This window comes from Sus scrofa, chromosome 12, assembly GCF_000003025.6.
Source record: "Sus scrofa isolate TJ Tabasco breed Duroc chromosome 12, Sscrofa11.1, whole genome shotgun sequence".
Lineage (NCBI taxonomy): Eukaryota > Metazoa > Chordata > Mammalia > Artiodactyla > Suidae > Sus > Sus scrofa.
The window spans coordinates 21,113,150-21,122,955 of record NC_010454.4 but is presented as its reverse complement, the minus strand read 5'-3'; the positions used below and the strand labels follow the sequence as shown (position 1 = coordinate 21,122,955).

Below are 9,806 nucleotides of genomic sequence, written 5' to 3'. Positions count from 1 at the left end.
TTAGGACTCCCCAGGACCCTCACCAGCGGGGGGTGGGGATTTTTTGACCTTGGACATCAGATCTGCCCTGTGAATGAACATCGCACTCTTTTTTTTTTTTTTTCTTTTTGCCTTTTCTAGGACCACACCCGTGGCATATGGAGATTCCCAGGCTAGGGGTCAAATCGGAGCTGTAGCCACCGGCCTACGCCAGAGCCACAGCAACACGGGATCTGATCCGAGTCTGCGACCTACACCACAGCTCATGGCAACGCCGGATCCTTAACCCACTGAGCAAGGGCAGGGATCAAACCCGCAACCTCATGGTTCCTAGTCGGATTCGTTAACCACTGCGCCACGACGGAAACTCCACACCACACTCTTGAACATTCTTCCATAACCAACATCTATTGGACAAGGCAGGTCATTGTTAATTTCACTCTCATAACAGTAAGCTCTTCCTTCCCCTGCGCACTTCATGGTCTACAAAGCACTTTGGATTCCATGCCTCCTCCAGTCCTCCCGTCTCAGAAGATGGTCCCTGCCCCTATCTCAGAAGAAATGAAATTGGGACTCAGAGAAGGGAAGTGATCTGCAGGAGGCAGCACAGCTAGTAAGAGGGTCTTACCAGCATTCAGTGGGTCCTTTGACAACCCCCCCCCAAACTGGAGGCAGGAAGAGAGTATCTCCCCCTACAGACCCCAGGTTCCTGCACCTGAGCTGGGGTGGCAGAAAAGGGATGTCCTGGTGCGTGGTGTGGGCTTCTTTCTCACGTGGCCCAGCAGGGAGCCAGGTCCCCGAGGGCCGCGCCCGGACAGTGCTGTATTGTCTCCTGGATGGGAAGGGATTGTCTGTCCCTCCGAAAGAAAAACAATCCAACTCAGATCAGCCACAGCTCATTAAAGCCTCTGCAGACATTACAGCCCCAGCAATTACCACAGGAACAATTAGGCGCCGTCACCCTGGGATGAGAAAGGCCTGGACCCCAGCCAGCCTCTCTCTGCACCCTGCCTCCCCTCCAGCAGCCCATCGCGGTAACTTTCCCTCCACTCTCAGGCCCAGGCTGGGCAGCAGCTGCCCCAGTCACAAATCCCTGGTTTCGGGTACAAACAGCTCCTAGGAGTTCAAGGTCTGGGCAACCAGGGCCTATTCATTAGCACCAGGAGGGCACGGCTGGGCCAGGGCAGAAGATCGAGCTCCATTTGGCCCCAGCCCAGCCTGCAGCCCCGGGCCCTGCCCCAGGCAGCCCGCCCAGGATGCTGTGCCAGTTTCTGTCCTTTGCCCCAGGTAAACATCTGTCCCTGCCACTCCCACCCCCCACCCCACCCCCGCCTTCCCTCCTTGGGATGGGAAGACACAGCCCAACACAAAGCCTGGGCTGGACCCCACCTCTGGGTGTGACTCAACCTCTCCAAGCCAGGGGCCCAACTTCAAATTGAGCCATTTCCCCACTTACATGAGGGACCGAACCCAGTCAAAATCATAAAGACAGAAAGTGTAATGCTGCCAGAGCTGGCAAAGGAGCACGGGGAATTAGTATTTAATAGGTTTAAAGTTTCAATTTTACGAGGTGGCGACAGTTTGCCCAACAGCGTGAATATACTTAGTGCTGCAGAACTGCACTTGTAGAGATGGTTAAGGTGATAAATTTTATGCTGGGTGTATTTTACCACAATAAAGAGAAAAAAGAAAAACCGCTGTCCCCACTAACACCGGCCCAGCTACAGGGCCACAGTGAGTGTCCGATGGCACAGGGAGAGCAGGGGTCGCCACAGAGGTTAGGAGCCTCCCTCACCTCCTCTGCTCCCAGGGGCAGAAGGAGTCCACACCCTGGGGCCTGGAGGTGGCTTTGGGTAAGTGACTTCCTCTCTCAGCCTCAGTCTGCCAATCAGGAAAACGGAAATAACTCTGGCCCCGTCCGACTCACCAGGATGGAGCGAGAGGATGGCCCAGAAATGCCTGCCCACGGAAGGGGTCACAATGACCAGCAGGACTGGAAAGACCCTATCCCAGTCCCCTCCCCCCTCTCTCCCTCCCTCTCCTCTCTCCCAGCTGCTCCTGTCAACACGCTGCTCCTAGTTTCGGCTCCCAGACTGAGACGGAGAAGTGCTCCCACCCCCCGACGCGCGCGTGCACGCGCGCGCGTGCGCGCACACACACACACACACAAAGAAAGGCTTTATTTCTGACACCCAGACCTGCAACCCAGCCACCAGCCCCACCTGTGGGGACCCAGACACCACCCCACAGCCACATTCCAGGGGCCTCCAGGACATAAGGGAGAGTTTCAGCTGCAACAACAACAGAGGCTTTCAGGAACAGGGGACAAATGTCTCCAGGCAGGCGCAGCCTGAGGGTGCAAGCCAGGCCTCTGGCCTCAGCTCCAAGGCCTCCTAAGTGAAGCGGGAGTGGAAGGACTCTAGGTGCCGGTGGCCACAACAGAGTAGCTGGGAGGTGACGGAAGGGGCTCCCCAGGGCTGCAGTAGGGGACGAGCAAAGAGCTGGGCTCTGGGGCCACCAGCCCGCGACCTGAAGGAAGCTCATGAACCTCCCCAAGGCCCAGGGGGAAAATGGCAGAAAGAGTGCCACCCTCAGGATTGGCACGGGGTGTGGCAGCCTTCTGGGCCTCCTTAGCCTGGTGCTGGGCACAGGCCAGCTTCAATCTGTCCCCCTAGAGGAGACCTGGGGGAAGGGGGGTACAGTATCCCTCACTTGGCCCCCTCCCTCACAGGGTCAGCCTGCTGTCACAGACAAATCCATGGGGCCTGAACCGCCAGGGAAGTGGGACTTTTTACCTTTAATTGGCCTCTGCTCTTCTTGGCAGCTGAGCTGTAAACCACGGGGGCAGGACCATACCCACCCAAGGGCAGAGTTGTACCAGGAAGCTGGGACTTGCGTTCCTTTGCGGGCCCGGGACCTGCCTCGGGCAAGCCGGTCTGGGGGTCCATGTGGGAGGTCTGGGTAACAGCTGGATCCTAGTCCAGGCTCCGGGCCCAGGTATGGGCTGGTGGGCATGAAGGGGCTTATGCAGGGCTGCCAGGAATGGATGGAGGTGCCAGGGTATGCATGCGCACACGCGCGCGCACACACACACACACAACACACACCCGGAAAGAGGCATCCTCACCAGCCTGGCTCTGAGCTGACGCCTGCCCCTGTTCCTCAGCCTCTGACCCAAAGCCCCAGTTGCATCAGGAGGAACTGCCTCAGGGGATCCCGGTTCTAGGCATTCACACATAGCACCACTGGAATGTACTGAGGAAATGGTGCAGTGTCACCTAGGAAGCAAGGGTATAGGGGTGGCACTATGGGTTAAGAATCAGGAAATGTGGGTTCTGGGCCTGGTTCTGCCATGTAGTCATTGTGTGGCCTTAGTCAGGTTGCTTAACCTCTCTGATCTTATTTCCTGCTCTCTAGGCTGTAACTCGTACTACCGTTTAGGGTTGTTGATTAAATGGCAGTTAGTAGGTGCTCACTAAACATGAATGACGGCTACACACACACACACACCAACCCTTGCAGGGAGTACAAGGGAGAGAAAACCAAATCTGGAAGCAAAAACTACAGTTTCCAAGCCCACCTCTGCCATGTGTTAGAAGAGTTGTATAGCTAGGACAAACCACCTCACCTCTCCAAGCCTCAGTTTATCCCTCTGTACAATGGGAGCAATGCTTATGCCACAAGCTGGTTTTAGGGAACAAGTGAGATAAACGAAGATCTCTGCCAACAGGAATGACCTTCACAAGAGTTTGGCAACACCCTCTCTTCCCTTTCCTGGGCCAGGGCGGACTCTGGTCCAAGTGGAACAGACGATAAAACCTCAACAGGGCCCTGCGAGGGCTAAAATAAACAAAGCCTATGTTCTTCCTCCCTCGGGCCATAAACGTTTTATTGGCAGGTGAAGGGGAGAGCCTGGGGTAAAGGTCCCCCCCCCCCTGCCCAGGGGACTTCCTCAGCAGTAGGGCAGGAAGCCCAGGATGCTGTGGACTCAGAGGGCCTTGATGATGGTCAGGTTGTTGTAGTTGGCGTCCTGGCCCTCCAGCAGGTTGCGGTAGGTGGCGATCTCCTGCTCCAGCCGCGTCTTGATGTCCATGAGATGCTGGTACTCCTGGTTCTGCCGCTCGGTGTCGGCTCGCACGTCGCTCAGCTGGGCTTCGATCCCACTGATCAGCGCCTGGATCTGTGCCAGCTGGGCTCCGAAGCGAGCCTCCGTTTCCGCCAGCGTGCCTTCCAGGGCGGCTTTCTGAGGGCCAGGAGAGAGGCGAGGAGACTCAGCAGAGCCTGGCGCCCAGAGAGGGCAGGGGCACAGCCACCACCCAGGCTGCCCAAGGCCACGAGGACATGAGCGGGCATCCCACAGGGGCGAAGAGGGCACGTACCATGCTGAGCTGAGACTGCAGCTCGATCTCCAGACCCTGGAGGGTGCGCCGCAGATCGGTGACTTCCGTCTTGCTGATCTGCAGCTGCTCCGTGTGGCCAGCGACCTCCCGGTTCAGCTCCTCAGTCTGCAGTGAGAGGAGGCGGAGGGTGTAACCCTTGCCTGCGAGCACTGAGCCCGCTCTCCCTGCCACCTCCCCAGAGGGCACCCCTCCATACCCGGCTGGTGAACCAGGCCTCAGCATCCTTCCGGTTCTGCTCAGCCATGACCTCATACTGGCTTCTCATGTCGCTCAGGATCTTGGCTAGGTCGATGCCCGGAGCCGAATCAACCTCCACACTGACCTGGCCGCCCACCTGGCCCTTCAGGGCACTGATTTCCTGGAAAAATACAGCAGAGATGGGCACACCGGGGCCCAGAGCCACAGGCGGCTGGTTCTCAGATGCAGACCTAGGAGCCAACGCTGGAGGACAGACAGGGTCGGGAACCTTTAGGAGCTACTCTCCAAACCCAGGGCCGCGCCGAGGGTGCAGCACTTGTGACCAGAGTCGGGGGTACAGAAGGATAAAGGGTTCTCAGTTCCGGAAAGCTGGGCTGGGGTGGAAGGGAGGCCCAGCTCGAAACCCACCTCCTCGTGGTTCTTCTTCAGGTAGGCCAGCTCTTCCTTCAGGCCTTCGATCTGCAGCTCCAGGTCGGTCCTGGCCAGGGTCAGCTCGTCCAGCACCCTGCGCAGGCCGTTGATGTCGGCCTCCACGCTCAGGCGCAGGGCCTGCTCTGTCTCGAACCTTCCAGAGGAAACAGCTGCAGTCAGGCCAGCATTTCCTCCGTGTATCTCTGAAGATTTCCCCACCTCTCCTCCCCAGGGCTCGGGAGTCCATGGGGGGGCATGGGGCATGCCTCAGACCCGCTGGCGAGGGTGAGGGCAGAGACCATTCCCCCCCAGGGCACTGCGACTGCCCCCACTGCTCTGGCTTCTGCAAGCCCCCACTTGGGCTGCTCATGAGCCGCTCACTTGGTTCGGAAGTCATCTGCAGCCAGACGGGCGTTGTCGATCTGCAGGACTATCTTGGAGTTCTCAATGGTGGCACCGAGAATCTGGAAGGCAGAAGGCAAGAGGATGGCACTGGTTCAGCGTCCAGGGCACTATCCACCCACTTTCTTCCCCGAGGAGGGAGAGGAGCAAAGAGGCACATATGTTCCCGTCCCCTGGAGACAAAGTCCCAGCCCCCAGGCTGCCCATCAGTCTGCTCTCTGGGAGGCCTTGGAATCAGTCCAGGGCCAGGAGCTGGAGGAGGAACTACTGCCAGGAAGGCTGAGCCAGGGGATAGGGTGGGGGGGACTCTCCCAGTCATAAATGGTCTTAGGGAGGCAGCCGCTGGTGATCTGCAAACCACATGCAGGGAGCACAGGGGTTACCCCCTTGTCTGTCCCCGGACTCAAAGCACATTCTGCCTTCAGGGAAGGGAATTCCTTTTGTTGAGCATCTAGTATGTGCCTGCACCTTGCACCTCATCTTTCAGGCCACATGTATTTTCCTATTGTAGGTCACGATTTTTAAAGTGTGAAAGCGCTATCCTAGTTGTTTAAATCTCTAGCTCTTCCTCATCTGTGGGTCCGGTCTATGCCCGCGGGGCCCAGCTCCACACCAGACACACAGTGGGGACTGGGGTGTGTTGTGTGTGTTTGGAGGTGAGTCTGTTAAATGTCCCACTGGCTTCTGAAAACATTTGTCCTGGACTGAGCTCCCCGCTCCTCCCTGTGGATGGAGACTGAGCCCCACCCATCCCGAGGGACCCTGAGGCCCCGCCCCCAGCAAGACCCCGGAGCTCAGACGCTGGTGTCCACCCATAGATATTGCTGCTGCTCCCCACGGAGGTCTTGACAAGCTCAACATCTGTCCCCCCTTGTGGTCCAGGGGCCACGTTGGCCTCTCCCATTCTTCCTAGCGCTCCTCAAGTCCCGAGGGTCCTCCCCGCCTGAGCGTGACGGAAACCAGACCTGCCCCGCCAGAGAAAAGGAATGCAGAGGGCCCCACACCGGGGGCAGCAGCGGGCAGGTCTGGCCCGGAGTGGACCAGATTCCTGTCCGGCCAAACGCTTGCATTTCCCTGGTGCCACAGCGACTCCGGCCTGGACCTCAGGGCAGCTCCCAGCGTACCCCACCTCCTCGCACTCCTTCCGCTCCCGTCCTTTCGTAGTAGACCCGTGCGCCTTCTTCCTCTCGCCCTCCAACCCCCTACACTCACTCCACCTCCGTCCCCCCAGGCCTCCACTTCCGCCCCATTGTCCTGCCCCGCCTCACCTGCCGGCTCCTGCCCCACCCTACGGGCCCTCCCACGTCCTAACGGGCTCGCTCCCGCTGGGCCCCGGAGGTGGATCCGGCGGCCACCGCCCCCGCCTCTGGCCTCGCTCGGCCCGCTGGGCAGGGTATCCGCGGCAGGTGCACTCCCCGCGGCCGGGAGGCCGCCGCCCACCTTGTCCCGCAGGTCCTCGATGGTCTTGAAGTAGTGGCTGTAGTCGCGGGCAGGCCCGGGCCCCTGCTTCTGGTACCAGTCGCGGATCTTCACCTCCAGGTCACCGTTGGCCTGCTCCAAGGCGCGCACCTTCTCCAGGTAGGAGGCCAGGCGGTCGTTGAGGTTCTGCATGGTGAGCTTCTCGTTGCCCGCCAGCAGCCCGTCGGAACCGGCCAGAGCGCCGGCATAGCCGCCGCCGTAGCCCCCGCCGTAGCCCCCGGAGGAGGACGAGGACACGAAGCGGGCGGACGACACCGACACGCCGCGGCCGCCGGAGCCCCCGTGGATGCTGGGGGCGCGGAAGGCGCCTCCCGCGCTGAAGCGCACGGAGCCGCCGCCCAGACCCCCGAAGGACGAGGTGGCCGACGACTGGCGATAGCTGTAGGAAGTCATGGCGAAGGCAGACGCGGGCGACACCGGTCGGAGGTGCTGCGGGGCGGCTGGAGGAATGGCGAGGCCCTCACCTGCGGCCTTTTATGTCCGGCGGGCGGGGGGAGGGGGAGGAGGGACGGTGGCGGGCGGATATCTGAGCGCCCAGGAATGTGCAGGCGCCCGAGTGCGCACAGGGGCGCTCTCCCCATTGGTCAGTTCCTGGTAGCTCTGCTTCCAACTCTCCCCTCCCAGGGGCCAGAGGCTCCTGCCTTCGCGAGAGCTGCTCCACCCCAGCCCACGCCAGGCCCCAGCCACACACCCTGCTAGCACACCCATTGCGATCTTCACCCCCACCGCACACACAGACACCCCCGCAATTCACCTGTTGGCCCTCCCCCATTAAGACCACCCCGAGTTTAATGTCCCCCCCCAGGAATTACAGTCCTTCTGGAGAGCTTATTCCTGCACCCCCAGCCATCATTCACGCAGCGTCCCCTCCAATTAAATTTTGAGCCCCTTCCTGGTGATCAAAATCAACCCCCCCGCAAAGTACATTCACTTGATAACTGCCCCACTGGAAATTACAACCTCTCAGAACCTGCCCGGGGGAGTTCACGTTGGTGGCTCAGCAGAAAGGAATCCGTGTAGTGTCCATAAGGACGCAGGTTCAGTCCCTGGCCTCCCTCAGTGGGTTAAGTATCCGGGGTTGCTGTGAACTGTGGCGCAGATCGGCAGAGGAGGCTCGGATGTGGCGTTGCTGTGGCAAAGGCCAAGGGTTACAGCTCCGATTCCACCCCTAGCCTGGAAACCTCCATATGCTTCATGTGCGTCCCTAAAAAAAGAACCTGCCCCTTGGGGATCACCCTGACTTCCACCTAGCCCCCAGATGAGGTGCTCAGAGCTGCAAGCTCCCAGGCCTCTGAGGACAAAGCCACCCCCACCCTGCTCTGGCCTGACAAAGCCACAAAGCCCCAAGGGACAATAGGCTCCTGGGAACAGCGGCTGGGAGGGGTTCTGCAGCTGGGCTGTAAGAAAGGCACCTTCAGAACCCTGAGCTCAAGCCTGATCCCCACCTGGGGGCTGACTCCGCCTCCCAGTGACTGTCCCCACCCCCACCCCCCACCAGGACCACCCTCTCTCTACGCTCCAACCCCAGAGCATGTGTTCAACACTGACTTACTGAAGGGCTTTAACGGTGCCAGAATGAGGCATCTGAACCTAAGAGAGGCGGGTAATTCAACCACCCATGAGACTTTTAACACCTACCCCCCCCAAGACAGGATGAAGCCCCCCTAAATTGTGGCATCTCGAAGGAGGGTGGCAAAGCTGAATCCTCCTGCGCCTAACAGTCCTGTCCTGGCACAGGCTGAGTGAGTGGATTGCTAGGGAGGGGGCCCACCCACAATGTGAGGAGTCCTATTAAGAGAGGAGGGCGTCCCTCCTCTCCACACGCAGCCCCCAGCCTCTGCTCTTCATCCAGCTCAACGATTCCACCACTTTTTTTTTTTTTTTTTTTTTTTTTTTGGTCTTTTTAGGGCTAAACCCAAGCATATGGAGGTTCCCAGGCTAGGGGTCGAATTGGAGCTGGAGCTTCCAGAGCCGCACAACGCCAGATCCGAGCCATGTCTGCAACCTACACCACAGCTCATGGCAACGCTGGATCCTTAACCCACTGAGCAAGGCCAGATATCAAACCTGCAACCTCATGGATGCTAATCAGATTCGTTTCCACTGAGCCACGACGGGAACTCCCACCCACCTTTTTGATGGCCTTGGATGCCCCCCTGCCAGACACTGCTGGGCCCTTGAAGCAACCTCATCCCTGTTCCTGTGCCCAGGGCCCTCACCCCTCCTCAGAATTGTCCCCAGTTTCTTCCTGTCCTTAGGACAAAGCAGCCACCCACTCTCAGGACAGAGGCCCAATGCCCTGTTGCCGGGTGTTAGGGAGATGGGCCAGTTATTCTGAAATAATTCAAATTTCCCCCAAGAAACCTCAGCCCTGCTCTCTGCCTTTTATTGCTTGGATCACCTGTGACTAGATGAAGACTTGCCTGCAGCCTCTGAAACCAGTCCCTAATAAACTATTTTCTGGCTACCAGTTTATCCAGGAACAGGACAGGGGCCCCCCACCCCCACCACACACGCCCCACCAGGAGCAGCCCTGAACCACTACGAAGAGCAGCCAAAGGCTGTTTGAACTAGTGAATCAGACCTGCAAGTGAGCCCTGTGGCTCTAAAAGGGTAGAAGACTCGAGGCTGGCCTGGAAAGCAGGGTGTGGCTGGCCCTTCGTAAAGGTTGTAGCCGCCAGGGTTGGTCTGACATGAGTCACTGTTTGGCCTGAGGATGAGGCCTGCTCCTGGTGGGGGAAGAGGGAGATTAGCCTGATAGCTGCTCCATGGAGCCCCAGCTGGAATCTCTGCTGGGTTTAGGAAGGGACTTTGCATTAGGAAACAAAGAACTGGACCAACAGTTCTCCAAAGACTGAGGGGTTGTGAGCTCCCTAAACCTCCAAAGACTTTAGAGACCCAGCCCCCTACCCCAGGGCCATAAGAATAAGTCACTGC

At 59.0% G+C, this 9,806-nt stretch overlaps 1 protein-coding gene across 1 annotated transcript; it reads right to left on the bottom strand.

Annotated features, from left to right (window-relative positions):
• KRT19 (keratin 19) lies at positions 3,841–7,503 on the bottom strand. The gene is made up of 6 exons (XM_003131437.4): positions 6,831–7,503; positions 5,370–5,452; positions 4,986–5,142; positions 4,576–4,737; positions 4,359–4,484; positions 3,841–4,222 (listed from the first exon to the last, which is right to left on the bottom strand). Exons 1-6 carry the CDS (start codon positions 7,260–7,262, stop codon positions 3,968–3,970), a joined length of 1,215 nt encoding a protein of 404 aa, XP_003131485.1. The 5' UTR covers positions 7,263–7,503; the 3' UTR covers positions 3,841–3,967.

What these genes read in the sequence shown, in the direction of transcription:
- KRT19 (XM_003131437.4), bottom strand. Translation starts at nt 7,262, where the DNA reads ATGACTTCCTACAGCTATCGCCAGTCGTCGGCCACCTCGTCCTTCGGG. An exon ending in TCGAGGACCTGCGGGACAAG is followed by an intron (nt 5,453 to 6,830) that starts GTGGGCGGCGGC and finishes TCTGCCTTCCAG; the next exon opens with ATTCTCGGTGCCACCATTGA. An exon ending in TGCAGTCTCAGCTCAGCATG is followed by an intron (nt 4,223 to 4,358) that starts GTACGTGCCCTC and finishes CCTGGCCCTCAG; the next exon opens with AAAGCCGCCCTGGAAGGCAC.